The sequence below is a fragment of the Ipomoea nil genome, unplaced genomic scaffold, assembly GCF_001879475.1.
Source record: "Ipomoea nil cultivar Tokyo-kokei standard unplaced genomic scaffold, Asagao_1.1 scaffold0117, whole genome shotgun sequence".
Taxonomy (NCBI): Eukaryota; Viridiplantae; Streptophyta; class Magnoliopsida; order Solanales; family Convolvulaceae; genus Ipomoea; species Ipomoea nil.
The window spans coordinates 398,521-420,050 of NW_017616545.1; the positions used below are offsets into that span (position 1 = coordinate 398,521).

At 47.7% G+C, this 21,530-nt stretch overlaps 1 protein-coding gene across 1 annotated transcript; it reads right to left on the reverse strand.

Moving 5' to 3' along the window:
• Positions 1-17,110: 17,110 nt before the first annotated feature.
• On the reverse strand, positions 17,111-21,294 carry LOC109159310. Its single transcript, XM_019307470.1, has 7 exons — positions 20,670-21,294; positions 19,596-20,267; positions 19,338-19,448; positions 19,251-19,292; positions 18,822-19,142; positions 17,305-18,711; positions 17,111-17,238 (listed from the first exon to the last, which is right to left on the reverse strand). The coding sequence occupies exons 1-7, from the start codon at positions 21,292-21,294 to the stop codon at positions 17,111-17,113; spliced, it is 3,306 nt and encodes a 1,101-aa protein (XP_019163015.1).
• Between the last annotated feature and the right edge of the window lie 236 nt (positions 21,295-21,530).

The following is a 21,530-nucleotide window of genomic DNA, read 5'->3' on the forward strand; positions in this document are numbered from 1 at the left end:
CTAGGGAGCGGTCTTTTGATGCCAGAGAGAACGAGCAGTCTCTAGCCGTGGATCTGGATGACGTCGAAGAGAAAAGAGAGATTGCTGCCAAACGTGTGGCCGAATATCAACAACGAGTGAAGGGCACCAAGGATGTCCGGGTCCAACTGCGATACTTCCAGGTCGGGGATTATGTGCTACGACGACGAGAAGCAAGCCAACCACTGGAAGGAGGCAAGTTGGCTCAAAATTGGGAAGGACTGTATGTGGTCACATCGGTCGTTCGCCCGGGCACTTATCGTTTGGAAACAACAACTGGGAGATCGATTGATGGAACTTGGAATTCGGAGAATTTGGTGTTGTATCGCCATTAACTTTGATATGTATGTTTGGAGTTGGGGGCTCAACCTGCGAGTGGGCGTATCCCTCTTTTATTTTACATGTAAAATAATGTTCGAGTGTTTAACCGTCTGCGAACGGAACTTAGATGTGTACGATTGATCGATAATTGCTCGCTCGTCTGCGTACGAGAGCTCGATTGATTACCGAGATATGTAAATAGTAAGTAAGTTATTAAATCAATTCTGAAAGTCGACTTTGATCGTGATTTAACAGACTCACAACTCCCAAGACACGGCATTAACGATCAAGACGGGCGAATGTCCGACGACCACAATGTCGCTAAAACTTACCCGATAATACCGAGATCTAGATTTTCAGTTATAACCGATAAGGGAAAAGGCCTCCCACTCGGCACCGACCGATAGGGGTAAAAAGCCAAATGACTTTAAAAGTCCCTCACATTTCACCCGGGCAATTCACAATGCCCGTCAGGTAAATCTCATTTCCGGCGAACAGTCCTATTACAACATCGACCGGGAGAACATGGAAACCGACATGTGCCTGATCAACCTCGACGTTAACTAACCTTTTAACCACTGTCGCACTCACTCGTTCCTTGTATGTCCGACAGTGTGCGGGCTAAGGTTAAGAGATAAGGCCTAACAAGTAAGGTTGATCGAGCTTAAGAGACAACCTTACCAAGCGTCCGAGCGAAAAACGTTAAACTTGAACAAGCACAAAAACGTAAAAGAATAATAATAAAAGAAGCAATAAACAATAAACAACCAGGTCATTCATTTAAAAATTAAAAAGTTGCTCGATACAAACGGGACCGGGCTCTCGATTGAGTTAAGATAACAAAAGTTTTTACAAAATAAACTCCAAGGTCAGTTGGTAATCACACGGCCTTCCCGTCGGCTTTTTCACTTGCAATGGGCTCGGCTTCATATCCCGACACAGGTGGCTCGGTGAAGGGCGTGGGCCCGGGGTCGGGGATCTCCTCCGGAAGGATAGTCAGCACTGCCTTCAGATCCTCGCCCTCGAAGACCTCCTCCATTATTGTTCGGGTCTCGGCCCGCATCACCCGTTGACCGGACGTGTGGGCCCAATGGCCGAAGGTCTAGACCTTTTCCTCCCCGAGCTTGTTCTTCATAAGCGCTCGGAAGAACTTGTTGGCTAAAGGCTCATCGCGGCATAAGAATTTGGCTAAGCCCTCCAAATTGCCCAATCGGGTCTTCAACTCGCCGGCTTCCGCTCGGGCAACCCGGGCTTCTTTCTCGGCTGCCGCTTGAGCATCCTTATCGGCCTTCAGCTCTTTTTGAAGGTCGGAGATCTCCTTGCCACGCTTTTCGGCGACCTTGTTCAAAGCCTCGGCTTCATTGGCCAGTAAGGCCCGGTATTGAAGACCGAGGATCGCTCGTGAAGCCTGTAATAAAATAATCTTAAGTCAGGTGATCGACTTGAAAACGGACGAAAGTTAAAAACAAAGTTAAAGCGATAATAAAATAAACCTCGACTAACTCCCGAGCACCTTTCTCGGCTATCTGGGCCGGCGACCAGCCGCTCATGTCATCCCCGATTGGTTGTAAATTGTTGATCCGAGAGAGGAGGGACAGTTCTCCGCCCGTTTGTCCGCCGCCTGGGACGACTTCGGTTGGGGGGCTCTGTTTGCGGCGACGTTTGAGAGCATCCGCTTCTTCTGTGTCCTTCCCGGACACCTTTTCTTTTCCCTTCTGACCGGGGGCTCGTGGGGCCAACGGGTCGGTCACGGCGTCTGCGGGCAAGACCCCCTTAGATGTGGTCGTGGAAGCGCCCAAGGGACGCGCATATGGGATGGAGGCGTCACCAACCTCCTGACCGGCTGATGGCGCGGTGGCAGCTGCTTTTTCCCCGAGCGTCAGCTTAGCTCGAGGGACCCATTTCTGCAACAAAAGAAACACAACGTTAAAGTTAGTGGTTGATCAGCGTAAAAAAGCCGAGGGAGTATAACGGGTGATAGACCTTCGACGGTCGGTTCAGCTTGAGGTGCTGCTAGGGCTATTGATATATATCGTAACCGGTCTTGGCGTATACTTCAGCTCTAAGTCATACCGGGGTGGTGGCAGTTGGGCATTCTCGTACGCTTCCCTCGAGTGGAAGATCTTGTACTCATGAAACTCGCACGAAATGCAGAAGGTTGCTTCACGAAGGGCCCGAGTGGCCGGTGATTGTACGTGTTGTCTATAGTGAGTCGCCCACGTTCGGTCAACCGGTAGAATCCAGGGATCGTACTCGACTGAAAATATTCTGTTCTTCCACCCTCGGTTGTTCCCGGGAAGGTGGGCGATCGAGCAGATGTGATCCTAGGATTGGATCATCAAGAATCCCGTGCCATATATGGCCGACAAAGATTTAACTATGTAGATGTAGTTGAACAGCTCCATCGTACACATGGCCTTGTGCCGAGCACAAATTTGTGGGAAACACGCTATTATCCGATGGGCGTTCGGGCAGATTTAGGCAGGTAAAACCCGGTAATAGCCTAAAACGGCGGTCAATAGGCCGGAGAAGGGAAAGGTGATCGGGGCTTGTAGAGAGTCGAAGTGCATCCCGGTCCACTTCCCTTGGTGTCGCTCTTTGATCCCCCCAAGGCTCCTGCGAGTGTCGAACTTCACCTGCCCGTTTAGTAGGGCCGAGATTTTCGCCGCACCGTGGGTCGTCAACAAGCACTCCTGTTGATCGACGTTTTCGCTGTTAAGGAATACAAACTTGATCTCTTCAGGCGCCGCGTGCGAAGGCCCTTCGTCGGCCGAGTCGTGTGAAGTTTCTCGGACGCGGGGAGAGGTGTGAGCTTCGTGTTCGGTCCCGATGGTATGAGTAGGCGTCTCCCGATCTAGATGGGTCGAAGATTCGCGGCCGCTAGTGGACGCACCGTCGCTCTCATCGCTGCTAACGCTCGAGTCGCTTGAGTCTGACGAGCTTTCCGAGCTTGAGGAATTGCCTTCTGGCTTGGGAACCGTGCTCGGTCATTGAACGACGTTAGTAACCTCGGGCGAGGGCTCTTCGACCATCGTCTCTTCGCTGCCGTCCTCGATCGTGTTGTCGTAGTCCGCCCCCGAGATGTTTTGGCTATCTGAATCTGACATATCTCCTTCATAAAGGAGACGGTTGGTTCAGCGGAAGGGTTCGGGTTATAGTCAACCGAGTTTATGGGGTCGACAGGGACGGGCGTTATGTGAAAAGTAAGAAAAAGTTAAGTGGAGGAAAAAAGAAGTGACTTACCGATAAATAGAGCTTGTTCGGTAGGTGAGCAGTTGCAAATTTTGATCGATATACAGTGCTGATGGTTCGGGAAGCTCCAATCGATTTCCACAGCGTAGTAATAGTAGAAATGAACCTGGTAGGGGCCTATTTATAGGAAAGCTTTTGGCGGGAAAGCTGCCAACTTGCGTGAAGTGACTGTTCCAGATCTCAAGGGGCCTGCAGACTAACACGTGGCGTGAGCGAAGACAGCTGGAGGGTCGGGTTCGGAGGCCTGAGTGACGTACTTTTCTCATCGCACGCCGCTTTCTCCCGATCAGTCTAAAACGACAGGGCTGGGGGGTGGTGAGCTGTCGTAGGCTTCCAAATTAAAACCTTACAAACGTAGTAGCGGGAGTAAGGATCGATCCCATGAGGAGTAACTAGTTTAACTTTTGTGCTCAAATTAAAGGTAGGGGGGTTTGGAATATATCGAGAATAAAGATAAAATAAAAGAGAATTTAAACAAACCAGAAATTTAATTGAACGAATAAAGCAATGAAAATAATATATCAAAAACACTTATAATAGGAAACCTTGGTTAGTAAAGATCCACCACCGGAATTCAGCACTGATCATTGATTAATAAAGTAATTAATATGCAATTGAATATTTGTCGTGAAATTATTTCATTTCTGTTTTCCCTTAGTTGTAGGTAAATAAAGCACAAGCGGTTTAATTACCCCTAACTGTTAAATAATCTAAGACAAGCGCTATAGATTTAATTTAGTAGCAGCAATAGGAACTAGGAAAACCGACAAACTAAATAACACAAGCACAAGCGGTTGCATTTAATTTAGGAAAATATTCTACCCGAGACCAATTATCACTAAGCCGTCAATAATTAACCTCAGTTGCTACTGAATATTAGAATAATTTGTAGCACAACATGATCTAATATAGCAAATAATTATATCAAATAAATAACTAGTAGGCCTCCCTAGCAATTAAATGATACAACTATTCAAATAATTTAGAAGAATATTCAATACTCAAAATGCATAAAAACATATATATAATAAAGTTAAATAAATAACCTTACAGCGTTATGAACTCCGGGGCTTCAATTCACTAAACCAACTAGAAATTAGCCACAAATGGACATTGATAACAACTTTAACGAATACTATAGAGGAGGGAAGAATGAACATTTTACAATAGAAAACCTTAACTATTTATAGCATTCTAAAAGTAAACCTAAACTATTTCTTACCACTTGTTTCCTACTTTTGTGCCATGTCTTGAAGACTTCCGCTGCTGCCTCGCCATAATCTGCGCACGGCGAATTGAAGTTGTCGCGTCCACCTGCACAAAGACAAACAAATTGACATATAAATAAGTATTATAAATAATTATGGAGCATAATGCAGTACATATTATATATATATACATACTATAATGCATTCTATATATTATATTATATTATATATTATATTGTATATTATATATATAGTATTAAGTACGTAGTATGTACTCTTATAAATTATATATTATATATATTATATGTAGTATAAGAAGAGATTATACTATGTATATAAAAAGAACTAATTATTAGATAATATTAAATAATTAATATAAAAATATTATAAAGATGTACCTAAAATATGAGCGTAAAATATGCCCATCAAATTCCCCCACACTAAAACGTTTGCTTGTCCCCAAGCAAAAATATTATTTGCGAAGTAAATAGAAATGAAATTCCCAAAACTTATAACATATCATGAACAACAATCTGAAGCACCCTGCAATTAATAAGTTAGCACCCTGTTTGAAAATGGAGAAAACTAAATAAGTAAGCCCTCACAGGAATATCACTCATCACTCAAGTGTTTGATGGGTATAAATTTCACTCATGTTCATTCCTATAAAATTGCTCTAACATAGGCTTGCATATCTTCTCAATCACCACTACAAGAGTCATGCATGACACAAATCATAAGGACTTTCCATAGGTTGTAATGGGGCTAGGGTTAAGGTAGGGAATATTTTAGGAAAGTAGTTTAAATAAAACTTTCAAAGTAGAGGAGCAAAATAAATACAATTAATCTAACACCCTCAAAATTTTTTTTTTCACTCAAAACATTTCCCATTGAGGCTCCAACATGCCTATCATTCTCAAAAGTATAGAATGTTTCATCAGTATTACCAGAATTCCCTTTACTTCATTTATTTAGAAGTAACTTCAACTCAAAATCAATTGCTGATTCTTTCTCATTTATTTCAGCAATATTTTTCTTTTTCAAACATATATTCTCCATTTTTCCCTTTTCATTTTTTCAATTTTTCATGCCTTTTTTTTTTTTTGAATCGAGAACTGCTTCATCTTTTCTTTTCCATAGAAGACCAACGACATATTGGCAACGAAGATACAACTCACCTCACTCTCAATCATATTAATAAGAGTAAGTGATCTCCCCCACACTAATCCTTCCCAACCTCACGTAGATTACAAAAATAATCCAAAATTTGCTCCACTAGTTATTCAGCTGGGTGAAGGCATTATTTTAGATATAAAAGGCTTGTAATGTGGTTCAAAATAAACAAAGGAATGGCCATAAAGCTCAAAGTGGTTAACAAAGGGAAGTAAATCATAGGACAAACCGGTTATTTGGCTAGTGAGGCTCAAAATCAAATAATGTCCTTAATCACATTTGAATCATGCATGGTCTAATTAGCTTTAAAAGAGAATCAAGGCAAGTTCTAGAGAAATAAAATTATGGAAGAAATCACACAAAAGAAAGAAAATAAGACCGAAGTGTCAGTCAGTGGCTCAAAACACTCACAGGTTTATTGCTTACTTAATATAGCCACTACATATCAAACAAGAGATGCTAACAAACTAATCACAACTTGCCAAACTATTTATTCAATCATGTTATGCATTCCAAGAAAGAAAAAAAAATATTATTTTTCAAAATAATACTTATTTTGCATAAAATAATAGTAAAATATTTTTTGAAAATTATGAAATAAGAAAATAAATAATAAATTTTTTTTTTGACATAAGCAAACAAACAATAAAACTAAATTAATCAAACAAACAATAAAACTAAATTAAGCAGAGAAATAATAAAACTAAAACTAAATCTCCTCCCCCCACACTTATTACCAACATTGTCCCCAATGTTGAATAAAAACATGCTGAAAAGGATTATTAAATGAAAAATAACGTGATACTGCTAATTATACGTAAGCAATATGAAATAACTCGAGACCAATTAAAGCAAGTAAATATCTTTATTGATCACGGTAGAGGCCCTAAGCACAATCTACTTGGTTGCTCTGAGTACCGACTGACTGCGGTCGGGATTCTCTAATAACAACCTATCGATCGTCCAAAAGTCCCCTACACTGTAGCTACTGTGGGTATTTATAGCCGCTATGCCAGGGACAGGATTCTAGCCATTCGGCATGTCCTCCACGTAGCCACCACGTGTCATCCTCCCGGGTGCCCTGCCTGTCGATGTAGAGAGCCACCACGTGTCATTTATCAGCTCTCTCGCCAAAGGGCTACCGCTCGGTGGTCGACACTGCCGCTCGGGCAACTCCCGATCGGACACTGACCGGGTTCTCTACAAGGAGCCCGACCTGTTACCTGCAAAGACAAAGAGAAAAAGACAAAGGTACCTCGGTCGTGGTGAAGCCACGTCGGTCGGGATATTCCCTACCAAGAGCCCCCCAGCCCGGGCCTTTTTGACCGTCCGGGAAAAAACGGGACGGGATGAAGAAGCCCAACCGCCGGCCATCAACCCGACCTGCCAGCTGTCATTCCTCTCCTCGCCACGTGTCGGCCACTGCCGGCCTCTGCGACTGCAACCGTCGCCTCGGAATCAGTGCGGGTCGTGTCAAGCAAGTGGGCTCGTTCCCGCCTAAATGCTCTCCTATAAATAGGCCCTTGAGGCCCTCATTTGAACTTTCCTCACTCTTTTGCTTCAGTCGGTACTCTCAGAGAGCCCCGAGCAGAGCACCTTAGCAAGGCAGTCGAGCAAGGAAACCTTCAAGCTTTCATCCGCAAAGTTCCTCCACTCGGTAAGTTCTCAACCCCTCCTTTTACTTTGCGCTTTCATTTATAAGTACGACTGATAGGCCAACTAACTGTCCCGGACGTCTCAAGTCCCTTACTAACCCCGACCGACCTTTAGGTAGATCGAAATGACGGACTCTGACAGCCAGAACGCCTCGATCGCGGACTACGACGAGGAGGTCGAGTACCTCAGCGACGAGGAGGTGGACATCATGTCCTACTCTCTCGAGGTCACCCACCGATCGGCGCCAGCCCCCGAGCGGGCTTCCGAACAAGACAACACGTCAAGCTCCTCCGGGTCATCGAGCTCCAGCTCAAGCGGATCGGGGAGTTCCGGCGAAGAGGAAGAAGAAGGAGCCTCATCAGGCAGACAGGGCTCCCCGACCGAAGGCGTTAGGGAAACGCCTACCCGGGTGGTTGGGGACCACCCGGAAACTGCTCCTCGACGAGGCGACCGGGAAAATACTCCCGAGCCGGCCAAGGACGATACAGCTGGGCCGAGCGCACCAGCAGTGATGGAGTTCGAATTCTTGAACAGCGAGAATGTCGAACAACAAATGAGCCGATTGACCAAAGGCGAAGCGGCTAGGATTGCTGAAAGGCTCAGAGGTCGGGTGGAATTTGACACGAGTCGAAAGCTAGGGAATGTGATCGATCGGCACCGGGGCAAGTGGATCGGGATGCATTACGACTCCCTGATGGCCCCGATCGCCATTCCCTTCCCCCCCCCCCCCCCCCCTCTTGACGGCCTTCTTGGCATACTACCGGGTCATCCCGGCTCAGATCTGCCCCAACTCGCACCGGATCATCGCCTGCTTTCCCCAGATATGCGCTCGGCACGAAGCCGCCTGCACGATGGAGTTATTCAACTACATCTACCAGGTCAAAGTTCTCCCGGGCCGCTACGGAGGCGGGTTTCTAATGCTGCAGTCTCGGGCGGACATGTGCGCCATCAAAGGCCTGCCCGGGAACAACAAGGGGTGGAAGAATAGAATTTTTTCCATCAAATACGATCCCTGGATCCTCCCGGTCGACCGCGCTTGGAGCACCCACTTTCGGAAGCAAGTGGTGCCGGACGAGACACAAGCGCTCAAGGAGACGGTCGCTCGGATCTCGAGCGAGCTGCACGAGTATACAATCTTCCGAACGGCCGAGAGTCTCGAGGCGGCTAATCTCCCGCCCCCTACAAATGAGCTACGGGAAAAATATCTGCTCGTACCTATGGGCGTGACGGTCGCCAAGGCGGAAGAAGAAAGGTTTAACCCGAGCTTCTCTTCCCGATCTAACTTTATATTCCGATCAATCTAACTCTGCTTCTTTATTTGCAGCCATGGCAGAGTTCGGAGACGAAGATGCCCCCCTTCCCCCGCCCGCCAAGATCTCCCTTGGCGGCAAGAAGAAGGCGAAGGCGAAGCCAGTCGGGGAAAAGGAGATCCCCTCGGCCCGACCGCTAAGCGCCTCGATCGTGACGACGGCCGAGGGCTTCATCGTCGAGCCCTCAGACGTCCTGGTCACCCGGGTGGAAGTCGCCCGTGGTAAGGAGAAGGTCTCCGACTGGGGCGTAACCGAGGTGGGCGGCATGAAACGCCGTCGAGAACAACGCAGTCCGAGCCCCTCGGTCGGGCGAGGGAAGGACGACGCGTCCATATTGGCCCGGATCGGCAACGCCGGGCCAGCTAGGGAGGATCTGGGGAAGATGACCCCGACCCAAGTGGCCGAGAGGATTGGCCACGACCTGGCCGAGGTAAGCTTTCTCCCACTGCCTTTCTCTTTTTGTACAAGTATCTTCATCCGGGCTAATCCCAAATATCTTTTTGTACCGCAGATTTCCCGAGCGGCCCAGCTCCTACAAGGTCGGGCCATGCTGGCCGAAGAAGCCGACCATCACAAGAAGATGGCCGCTCGTCGCTTGAAGGAAATCAAGGACATCCAGGCCGAGCTGGAGAAGGCCCAGAAGGGCCTAAAGAAGAGCGAGGAAGACCGGGTTCTCGCGGAGAAGGTCGCCCAACGGGCGATCGGGGAAGCCAAGGAGCTGAAGGCCCGACTCGACAATCCGAGCGAGTTGGTGCAGTCTGTCTTCAAGGACAGCGAGTCGGGCTCGGCGTTTCTCACAGCGGCCCGGGGAACAAAGGTCGGAGAGGACCTAATCCTCTCTTTTGGACGATGGGCCTTCAAAGCCGGGCAACGCAAAATGCTCGAGCGGGCTCGTACCCGGATGGAGCAAGCTCTTGAAGGAAACGACCTCCAGCTGGTCCTATCGACCTTGCCCCCAGACCTAGCTGACCCCGGTCCCTCTCCCTTCGCTCCGAAAGAAAGGGCGGCCGAGCCTGGTGGATCGTCTGCGGCCACTCCGAGCGGGAAGGAAGCGGCTGCTGGAGCTCAGGAAGTGAAGAAGTAGAATAGGCTTCTTCTTTTTTGTAAAGGAACACTGATCGGGAGCCCGGTCCCGAATTTGTACCGGGCACTCTTTTTCAATCAATGAAACTCGTTTTTTGTTAAACTTATGTCGTTCGTCTTTCTTTCTGCTTTTTTACTTTTAGTCATCGACCTCATGGCCTTTTGGCCCGGTCCTGCACTACTCGATCCATTCGACGCCCGACCTTATGGCCTTATGGCCCGGTCGTGCGTCCGAGATTTCGACGTCAAACTGGCCAGCCCGATCGGGTTTACCCGATCTCCAGGCCTTGTCAAAATTTTGAAAATAGGTAAGCCTCTACGGTCGGGATACTTCCGAGCGACGGGCCTGTTAATACTTCCTTCATCCCAGCCCCCACACTATTGTGCGCTCGAGGCACGAGTGGGTGCAATCGTGGAAAGAAGTTGGGCGGATCGGGGAATTATGCTGAGAGCTCCTGGCTTCCCCGATCAGTGGCGTGACTCGCATGTCCGCTGATGTGGAGCGCATTTGACCGGTCGATAGATTCGCCCGGTCGATATAACTTGAAGATGAACTGATCTGCGTGCACTGAAGGTAAAGAAAATAACCGACCGGGCCGCCGCATGCAAGCGGCCAAGCAATCACCGATCGTATATACATTAAAACCTTCCCGCTCGCAGGCGGTTAATATCTACAAACATAGGAATTTAATTACAAACGACGACCGGGACCTACACACAGGTCAAGCTCCCTCTTCGTCCAAAGATTACAAAAAATAGGCTTAATGCCTGAACATAACGAGGTGCTCGGAATTCCAAGTCCCCTCGATTACCCGACCGGTTGTCGTTTCCAGCCGGTATGTACCCGGGCGTACAATTGCGCTAATGATATACGGCCCTTCCCAATTTTGAGCTAGCTTTCCGCCCTCTAAAGGTTGACTGGCCGTAGAACGTAATCTCCAACTTGAAAATATCGAGGGTTGACCCGAACGTCCTTTGAACTCTTAACACGCTTCTGGTACTCGGCCATACGCCGAGCGGCTAGCTCTCTTTTTTCTTCGACCGCATCGAGATCCACGGCCATCGCATGTTCATTCTCCTCCGCATTGTAGGTTCTCTCTCGATCGGTCGGGATCCAAGCCTCGATCGGGAGTCGGGCTTCAGCTCCATAAACCAGGGCGAAAGGGGTCTCCGAAGTAGCTTCCCTCGGGGTCGTCCGATAAGTCCATAAGACATATGGCAACTCATCGGCCCAACTACGACCAGCCGAATGTAGCTTCTTTTTCAGACCTTCCAAAATCGTCCGGTTTGCATTTTCCACTTGACCGTTTCCCTGCGGGTAAGCCACCGACGACCGGACGTGAGTCGTCCCGATCGTGGCCAAAAAGTTCTGGAAGTATTGGCTTACGAATTGGTGGCCATTGTCGCTGATGAGATGTATGGGCACGCCAAAGCGGGAAACTACATTGCGCCAAAGAAAACGAGCACATTGCTGAGAGGTGATCGTGGCTAAGGGCTCGGCTTCTATCCACTTGGAGAAATAATCAATGGCGACAATCACGAACCTTCTCCAACCAGAGAGCTGAGGGAAGGGGCCCAAAATGTCCACCCCCCACCTAGCGAAAGGAATGGCGGTCGTGACTGGCTGGTAGAAGGTTGCCGGTCGTCCAGGCATCCGGGCGAACAATTGGCACGTCTCACTTTCCCGAGCTAACTTTTCACAGTCTAGCTGGAGGGACGGCCAATAGTACCCGATCAGCATGATACGACGGGCAAGCAATCGGCCTCCTTGATGCGAAGAACAAATTCCCGAGTGAAGTTCCTTCATGACTAAATCGGCCTCAAATGCGGTCAAGCAACGCATAAGAGGGCCTCCATACAATCGCCGATAGAGACGACCGTCAAGAACTTGGAATCTCGGGGCTCGCAATTTGGCTTTCCGAGCACGTTGAGGGTCATCGGGAAGTCGACCGTGCTCGAGGAACTCCTTCAGATCAGTGATCCAATTGTCTTCTACCGGTTGGATTGGATTGACCGGTAGACGATGGATGCTGTGTCTCGGGATCACTAAGATCTGAGCTATCTTCGACATGTGTTCCGGGGCGTCTTGAGCCAATTTAGATAAGATATCTGCGTCGGCATTATCCAATCGGGGTATGTGTCGGACAGTATACCCCCGGAACTGAGCAAGCTTCTCCATGGCAAGGTCTCGGTACAGTTGCAAACGCTCTCCATTGACTTCATAATCCCCGAGAACTTGCCCGACCACGAGCGCGGAATCCGTTTGAGCTCGAATGTATTCAGCCCCCAAGTCCCGAGAGCACTGTAAGCCATTGACAAATGCTTCGTATTCGGCTTCATTATTGGTCGGGTGGAACTGATACATGAGAGCAAAATAAACCTTGAATCCTTCCGGGCTCGTGACCACCACTCCTCCTCCTGCCCCTTTCTTGCTACTCGACCCGTCAGTAGCCAACGACCACCACTCGGCCTCGGGATCCGCAACCTCGGGAGGTCGGGTATCCCGGGCGGTGCACTCAACCAAGAAATCAGCAAGAGCCTGACCTTTAATTGCTGGTCTCGGTCGGTATTCGATCGCATACTGGGTCAGCATTAACGCCCACTTGACTAGGCGACCTGATGATGAAGCAGTTCGGAGGACTGGCCCGATCGGCTGATCGGTCAACACGCGAATTGCTCGACCTTGGAAATAGGGAGCCAACTTCTTCGCGGCAATGTATAAGGCGTAGACGACCTTCTCTAGCCGGGAGTACCGGAGCTCGGGACCATGTAGCGCGTGGCTTACATAGTACACCGGTCGCTGGACCCCTTCCGGATCGGTTTGGCACAACACTGCGCTTACTGCACGATCGGAAACGGCGAGGTACACGTCTAGCTCTTCTCCGAGCTCGGGCTTTGAGAGCACGATCGGTGACATGAGATATTCCTTCAGCTCATCAAAAGCCGCTCGGCACTCTTCGTCCCAGACAAATCCATTGATCTTCCGCAATACCTTGAAGAAAGGTAGAGCGCGCTCGGCTAGCTTGGAGAGGAACCGGCTGAGGGCTGCCAACCGACCGGTCAATTGCTGGACTTCCCGAACGGTGGAAGGTGGTTGCATGTCCAGAATCGCTTTTACTTTGGCCAGGTTGGGCTCAATTCCTCTCTTGGTCATCATATAGCCGAGGAACTTGCCGGTCTGAACCGCGAATGTGCACTTGGTCGGGTTCAGCCGCAACTGGTACTTCCTCATGATCTGGAAGCACTCCCGGAGGTCCCGAGTGTGGTCGGATCGGTCCCGACTCTTGACCAGCATGTCATCGATGTAAGCTTCCATCGTTCGGCCCAATAGATCGGCAAAGAGCATGTTGACCATCCTCTGGTAGGTCGCTCCTGCGTTCCGGAGACCGAACGGCATCACTCGGTAACAATACAGCCCGTCCGGGGTCACGAAGGCTGTCTTGCTCTCATCTTAATGGTGCATCATGATCTGATGGTATCCCTTGAAGGCATCCATGAAGCTCATTAATTCGGCCCCGGCCGTCTCGTCGACCATCTAGTGAATGCTCGGTAGAGGATACGGGTCGAGCGGACAGGCCTTGTTGAGGTCCGTAAAATCGATGCACATCCTCCATGCTGGGGGCTTAGGAACAAGAACGATATTTGCCACCCACTCGGGATAGACCACCGGACGGATGTGCTCGATCGCCGCCATCTTTTTGACTTCTTCTCTGACAAATTCGCGGCGATCGGAGGAAAGGTGTCGTGTTTTCTGCACGACCGGCTTGGCTGTGGGATCGATGGCCAATTTGTGACAGATGACCGATCGATCGATCCCGGTCATGTCTTCAGGCCCCCACGCAAAGATATCAGCATACTCCCGGAGTATGGCCAAAACTTCCGCTCGAAGCTCGGGGGTGAGGGCTCGGCCAATCTTGATCTTCCTATCCGGGCGGTCCTCGGACAGGGGAACTTCTTCTATTTCTTCGGAAGGCTCAGGTTGTTCCTTCCGATCCTTAGCCTCCTCCTTGGCTATGGTGTTCACCCGGGAAGATGGACCGGAGTCGCGTCTATTAACCGCTCGGGTGTAACATTTCCGGGCGGATTGGACATCGCTACGGACCACACCGACCCCATTGGGGGTGGGGAATTTCATGCACAGGTGGGGCATAGAAATTATCCCACCGATCTTCATAATGGCGGGTCGGCCCAAGATAATGTTGTGGACGCAATGGAGGTTGACCACAACAAATTCTAGCTCCGTTTGGATCGATTTTGGAGGTGTGCCGATCTCGACCGGGAGCGTTATTTTTCCCTCGGGGTAAATAAGCGCCCCGGTAAATCCTGACAGTGGTACACCGACCGGAGTCAGCTCCTTCCTGTCGAGGCCAAGCTTCTCAAAGACGTCCAAGTATAGGACGTTCACACTGCTGCCCGTATCGACCATAACCCTCTGGACGTCCGTCCCCTTAACGTCAATCGTGACCACGAGCGCCTCCATGCCGTGGTCACTGCTGCTAGGTTGGTCTTCGAGGGTGAAGGTTATGGGTTCCATCTTCTGCCTCTTCCCGGTCTCCCGGGAATCCACAATAGCGACCGGGCAATTTGTCCTCGGTCGGGAAGCATCTTCCAGCCCACCAAAAATGACATGTATGGTAGGCTTTCCGGACGGGCGGCTGCCAGACGGTGGGTCAGGGTCCCGTCGGTCATCATGATGATCGTCCCTTCGATCATCTCTTCGGTCCTGACCTGACCGATCGGAGCAGTGATAAGAGCGCCTGTGATCTCTCCGATCGGTATTCCTCTTATTGTCTTCTCTCTTCCCCACGCACTTATCCAATTTTCCCAAGTTGAGCAAATCTTCCAACAATTGGCGCAAGTGGGTACACTCCTCGGTGTCATGCCCGGCGCATCGATGATAAGCACAGTGCTTACTCTTGTCAGGGCCATCTCGATCGGGATGGGGGAGTTTGATGAGATTACAGGACTGGGCGTATTGCATAGCCTCCGCTGCGGATCGGTTCAAGGCCGTAAACTCGCCAGGCCTGGTGCGGGGTCGGGGATTGTCATCTCCCGATCGATGTTCCGCCCGGCCGGCCGGTTTACGGGACGAAGAGCCGACCTCCTGCAAGCGCTTTACGGCGTTCGCCTCGCCGGCGTTGGCATAGTCTGTGACCCTCCGAAGGGCCTCCTCATAAGTGGTCGGGGGGTGTAGGATGAAGTCTTGATACAAATGTCCCGCCCGAAGAGATATGTGAAGCATATGGGTGGCGGTCGCATCGTCCATAGGCTCGACCTCCCCGACCGCTGCCTTCCACTTGACGAGGAAATTGGTCAAGCTTTCCCCTTCTAGCTGCTTGGCCTTCTCAAGATACATGTAGGGCTTTCTCACCACTTTGGAAGTAATAAACTTCCTCACAAACTTGATCGCCAAAGTGTCAAATTTGTCGATCGAGCCCGGTTGTAAGGTCCGAAACCATTCTGCTGCTCGACCGGTGAGCGTAGAGTAGAATGCCCTACACATTACGGCATCTGAAACGCCCTTCATCATTATGTTGCTGTAAAAATCATTCACATGGGCTTCAGGGTCTGCCCGTCCGTCATAACTCTTCTCTCCAGAGACCTTCAAGTCAAGCGGGTAAGGCTGGGCCATTACCGCTGCTGTGAAAGGCGTCTGGTGCAGGGTCGATTGGTTGACCGGGGGTGTTGCAGGGTACGCACTCCTGAGCTGCGCAACTTCCGCCTGGAGGTTATAGAGCAATCCTCGGGTTTCGTTGAGCTCGGCGGTTTGGACGACTTGGGCTGTTTCCCGAGCGCGTCGCCGTCGGTGTGATCTCGACCCGCTATGCCCAGATGAAGCCTCCTGACTAGCGTCCTGCATGTGCACGTCTTCTGGTTGGCGATTCGGATCTTGGGGTCCCAATCTTTGCCGCATTTCCGGTCGAAGACGGTCAAAAGCTACCGCTCGGGCAACTTCCTCAGGGTCCTCCGCTCGGGCGAGAACCTCTTCTGCTTGCTGGGCCTGCCGTGGTGCCTCCATCGCGACAGCACCCCCCGACCCCAATCGCGAACGAGCCGAGCGTCGAGCCCGGGAAGTGGGCTGATGCTGCGGCTCTACCTGAGCGGCCGGGTATACTGGAGGGGCGGCGGCTGGAGCCGTGTACGCAGGCGTGAACGGTGGGTAGCCAACCGGAGGAGTATAGTACATCGGTTGGCCTGGCCAATACCCATATGGTTGAGGTGGGACCGGGTACGGATACTGACCGGGATACATTATTGGTTGCGGGTATTGCTGACCGGGCGTCTGAAATCCCGGTTGTATGTAGTTCACCGGCTGTTGGGCGGCCGGGTATGTGTTTGATGGATGCGGGGGCGAGAGGTTGAGGTTCAGATCGACCGTTTGACCTTGCTGTTGGGTAGCGTGATGGTCAGATGAGCTCGCCGCATCTGCTTGGTCGTCGGCGAAGTTGTTGTATGCCCACGGATACATTGTTGCAAAGACACCGAGTGCTCGTCAAGACGTAGCTTTGTTGCACGGGTCCCCACAGACGGCGCCAAAATGATACTGCTAATTATACGTAAGCAATATGAAATAACTCGAGACCAATTAAAGCAAGTAAATATCTTTATTGATCACGGTAGAGGCCCTAAGCACAATCTACTTGGTTGCTCTGAGTACCGACTGACTGCGGTCGGGATTCTCTAATAACAACCTATCGATCGTCCAAAAGTCCCCTACACTGTAGCTACTGTGGGTATTTATAGCCGCTATGCCAGGGACAGGATTCCAGCCGTTCGGCATGTCCTCCACGTAGCCACCACGTGTCATCCTCCCGGGTGCCCTGCCTGTCGATGTAGAGAGCCGCCACGTGTCCTTTATCAGCTCTCTCGCCAAAGGGCTACCGCTCGGTGGTCGACACTGCCGCTCGGGCAACTCCCGATCGGACACCGACCGGGTTCTCTACAAGGAGCCCGACCTGTTACCTGCAAAGACAAAGAGAAAAAGATGAAGGTACCTCGGTCGTGGTGAAGCCACGTAGGTCGGGATATTCCCTACCATAACGATTAAGAAAAAGAGAATAGAACAAACTCCCCTTCTAGTTGTGCATATTATTCAAAGTAGCTGGGATCTTCAAGAAGTATATCGACAATATAATCAACTTGAGCCCCTTCATGGTAGGGTTTAAGCCGATGACCATTCACCTTGAATATCTTAGAAGTCTGTAAACTTTGAATCTCTATCGCACCATGAGGAAAAATATTAGTGATAATAAATGGACCAACCCATCGAGAACGTAACTTACCTGGGAATAGCCGAAGACGTGACTGGAAGAGTAGGACTTTTTGTCCAATTGAAAATTCCTTTCTCAAAAGCATCTTGTCATGAAATGCTTTTGTCTTTTCTTTATAGATTCTTGAATTCTCGTAGGCCTCATTGCGAATCTCCTCCAACTCAGAAAGTTGCAACTTCCGGTGTAGGCCACTTTCATCAATGTTCATATTAAAGCTCTTGACAGCCCAATAAGCTTTGTGTTCCAACTCGATGGGGAGGTGACAAGCTTTCCCAAACACAATGCGATAAGGGGACATACCAATAGGTGTTTTGTATGCGGTTCTGTACGCCCATAATGCATCATCTAATCGCAAACTCCAATCCTTCCTGTTTGGGTTGACTGTTTTCTCAAGGATTGACTTTACTTCTCGGTTGGATACCTCTGCTTGCCCGTTAGTCTGCGGGTGGTAGGCAGTTGACACCTTATGGGTGACATGATACTTTTTAAGCAAAGCTTCGATGGTGCGATTACAAAAGTGAGTACCCTGATCACTTATTATAGCCATTGGAATGCCAAACCTGGAAAAGATGTTAGATTTGATAAAATCTGCAACAACTTTAGAATCATCAGTCCTGGTGGCTTTAGCTTCCACCCACTTTGAAACATAATCAACAGCAAGTAAAATATAAACAAAACCAAAAGATACAGGAAATGGGCCCATAAAATCAATGCCCCAAACATCAAAAACCTCACAAAATAGGACCGGAGTTTGTGGCATTTCATTTCTCCGGGATAAATTACCTGACTTTTGGCAAGAATCACAACACTTGCAAAATGAGTATGAATCTTTAAACAAAGTTGGCCAATAAAATCCAGACTCCAATACCTTCCTTGTTGTTCTCTTAGCACCAAAGTGGCCTCCACAAGCATAAGAATGACAAAAGGTAAAGATTGAAGAAATTTCATCATTAGGTACACACCGCCTTACCACTTGGTCAGCACAATGTTTCCAGAGGTACGGTTCATCCCATACATAGTACTTGGCATTACTCCTGATTTTATCTTTTTGTGCCTTAGAGGAATCAAAATGAAACTTGTTAACAACCAAAAAGTTGACTATGTTAGCATACCAAGGTAAAACCACAGTTGCAGCCAATAGGTGCTCATCAGGGAATGCTTCTCGCAGTGGAGGTTCAGGTTCAATGTGTACCAACCGATTCAAATGATCGGCCACAAGATTTTCTGACCCCTTCTTATCTTTGATCTCCACATCAAACTCACTTAAGAGGAGTATCCATCTTATTAATCGTGGTTTGGCTTCCTTCTTTTGCATCAAGTAGCGAAAAGCTGCATGGTCAGAATAAACTATAACTTTTGTGCCCAGCAAATAAGACCGAAATTTTTCTAAAGCAAAAACAATGGCTAAAAGTTCTTTTTCTGTAGTAGAATAGTTTTTCTGAGCATCATTTAAAGTCCTAGAAGCATAATAAATAACGTGGGAAGATTTCCCGATCTTTTGGCCCAACACAGCCCCACTGCGTGATCACTTGCATCACACATAATCTCAAATGGGTAGTCCCAGTTAGGTGGCTGAATGATCGGCGCAGATGTCAACAACTCTTTCAATTCGTCAAATGCTCCTTTACACTCTTTGTCAAACTCAAAGGATGTCTCTTTCTGCAACAATTTGCTCAAAGGTAAGGCTATTTCCGAGAAGTCTTTGATAAACCTTCGATAAAAACCTGCATGTCCAAGAAAAGAGCGGACTTCCCGCACATTAGTGGGATACGACAGAGATTCTATAATATCAACCTTGGCTTTATCAACCTCAATCCCACTAGACGAAATAACATGCCCTAAGACATTACCTTGTTCAACCATAAAATGACATTTTTCAGAATTTAACACAAGATTACTCTCTACGCATCTTTTCAAAATAAGTGAAAGGTTATGTAAGCAGGTATTAAAAGAGTCACCATAAACTGTAAAATCATCCATGAAAACTTCAATCATATGCCCTACATAATCAGAAAATATACTAACCATACACCTTTGAAAGGTACCTGGGGCATTACAGAGGCCAAACGGCATGCGTCGATATGCAAAAGTGCCGAAGGGACATGTAAAAGTCGTTTTTTCCTGGTCTTCCGGAGCAATTGCAATCTGGAAATAACCTGAATAACCATCAAGAAAACAAAAATAAGAGCGACCAGCTAACCTTTCTAACATTTGGTCAATAAACGGTAAGGGGAAGTGATCTTTTCTTGTAACAACATTCAACTTCCTATAATCTATACAAACTCGCCACCCATTTTGAATACGAGTGGGGACCAGTTCATCATTTTGGTTTTTGACAATCGTAATCCCTGTTTTCTTAGGAACCACTTGAGTTGGGCTAACCCATTTGCTGTCTGAAATTGGATAGATTATCCCGGCTCCAAGGAGTTTGATGACCTCTTCCTTGACAACTTCCATCATGGGCGGGTTTAGCCTTCTTTGTGATTGACGAGATGGTTCTGCTCCTTCATCTAGAAGGATTCGGTGCATGCAAGTGGATGGACTTATCCCTTTGATGTCTGCAATTGTCCACCCAATGGCAGTTTTGTGTTCTTTTAGCACTTGGACAAGTTTTTCCTCTTCTATGGCAGACAGTTTAGTTGAAATTATGACTGGCAATGTTTTATTTTCTCCTAAGAAAGCATATTTAAGGTGTTCAGGAAGGGGTTTCAGTGCGGGGATCGGTGCTTGCACAACAGATGGTAACAATTTTTCACTAGAAGCAGGTAAAGCCATATAAGAAACATTACTTTGTTTGTGCAATTTAGGACAATGATTCAATGATGCAATAATTTCGCGTAAATTGTCACTCATAGCAAATTCATCATTTTCAAGGTGTTCACAAATAACAACTTCCAATTTATCTTTACCATTAAATTTAAAAACTTCTTCAACAAATGAATCAATAATATCAACAGAATAAGCAACACAATCACCTCCAGGGTATTTCATAGCATTATAAATATTGAATGTAACAACATTACCATCAAATTCCATAGTAAGTGTGCCACTATGAATATCAATTTTTGTTTTTGCAGTTTTTAAAAATGGTCTTCCTAACAGAATAGGCGTAGAATAATCATTATTTTTCATATCTAGCACATAGAAATCAGTAGGGAAGATTAAATTATTAACTTGCAACAATACATCTTCAATTACACCCCTAGGATATGCATTAGACCTATCGGCCAATTGGATAACTACACTAGTTTTATTCAAAGGTCCAAGTTTTAAAGACGCATACACAGAATATGGCATAACATTAATAGATGCTCCTAAGTCTAACATGGCTTTCTCAAGTTTAGTATCGCCTATCATACAGGGAATAGTAAACATACCTGGATCCTTGCATTTTTCCGGAAGCTTGCTTTGAATTACAGCAGAAACATTCTTACCCATTAGCACTTTATCACCCTTCTTTGGCCTTTGTTTCCTTTTTGTTGTACACAACTCCTTTAAGAACTTAGCATACCTAGGAACTTGTTTTATTGCATCAAGTAACGGGATATTCACTTCACAATTTTTGAAAGTTTCATATAACTCTTCATCTTTCGTTCCTTTTATAGATTCTGACAAAGCTTGGGGGAATGGGGGAACTGGTTCATAATCAGTAGGGTTGGGAGACTTACCTTGAGATTTTTCATTGTTGTTAGTTCCCTCTTTTTCTTGGTTCACTGATGGGGTAGCAACCGCAGGCCCTTCAATTTCCTTACCACTTCTCAACACAATTGCACTTGCATTTTCTCTTGGATTAACCACCGTTTGTGAGGGTAGTTTGCCAGAACTCTGTGATTCCAACCGACTTACCGTAGTCGCTAGTTGACCCATCTGCCTTTCCAAGTTCTGAATACTAGCCTTCGTTTCTTGAATACTAGCTCTTGTTTCTTGTTGAAATTGTTGTGTTTCCTGCTGAAACTGTAAAGTGTTAGTAGCAAGGGTTTTAACAATTTCTTCTAAATTCATACCTGCGCTAGAGCTTTGGACTGGTTGTTGTTTGGAAGGAAATTGTTGTCTATACTGCTGAAAATTGGGGCGATTCTGAACAAACTGGTTTCCTTGTGAGTTCCCATAACTAAGGTTTGGGTGATCCCTCCATCCAGGATTATATTTGTTAGAAAATGGATCATACTTACCTTGAGGTTGCCCAGGAAAACCTCCAGCCATGTTAACTTGTTCAGTAGGTTCTTCTTGAAGAGTTG

Bases quoted from the DNA above. Each gene is read 5' to 3' on its own strand.
- LOC109159310 (XM_019307470.1), bottom strand. From the start codon at position 21,294: ATGAATTTAGAAGAAATTGTTAAAACCCTTGCTACTAACACTTTACAG. The intron at 20,268-20,669 runs GTATGTTTACTA...AATACCCTGGAG, and splicing joins GGAAAAATGCAAGGATCCAG to GTGATTGTGTTGCTTATTCT. The intron at 19,143-19,250 runs GTGACTCTTTTA...TGGTTGAACAAG, and splicing joins GGATGATTTTACAGTTTATG to GTAATGTCTTAGGGCATGTT.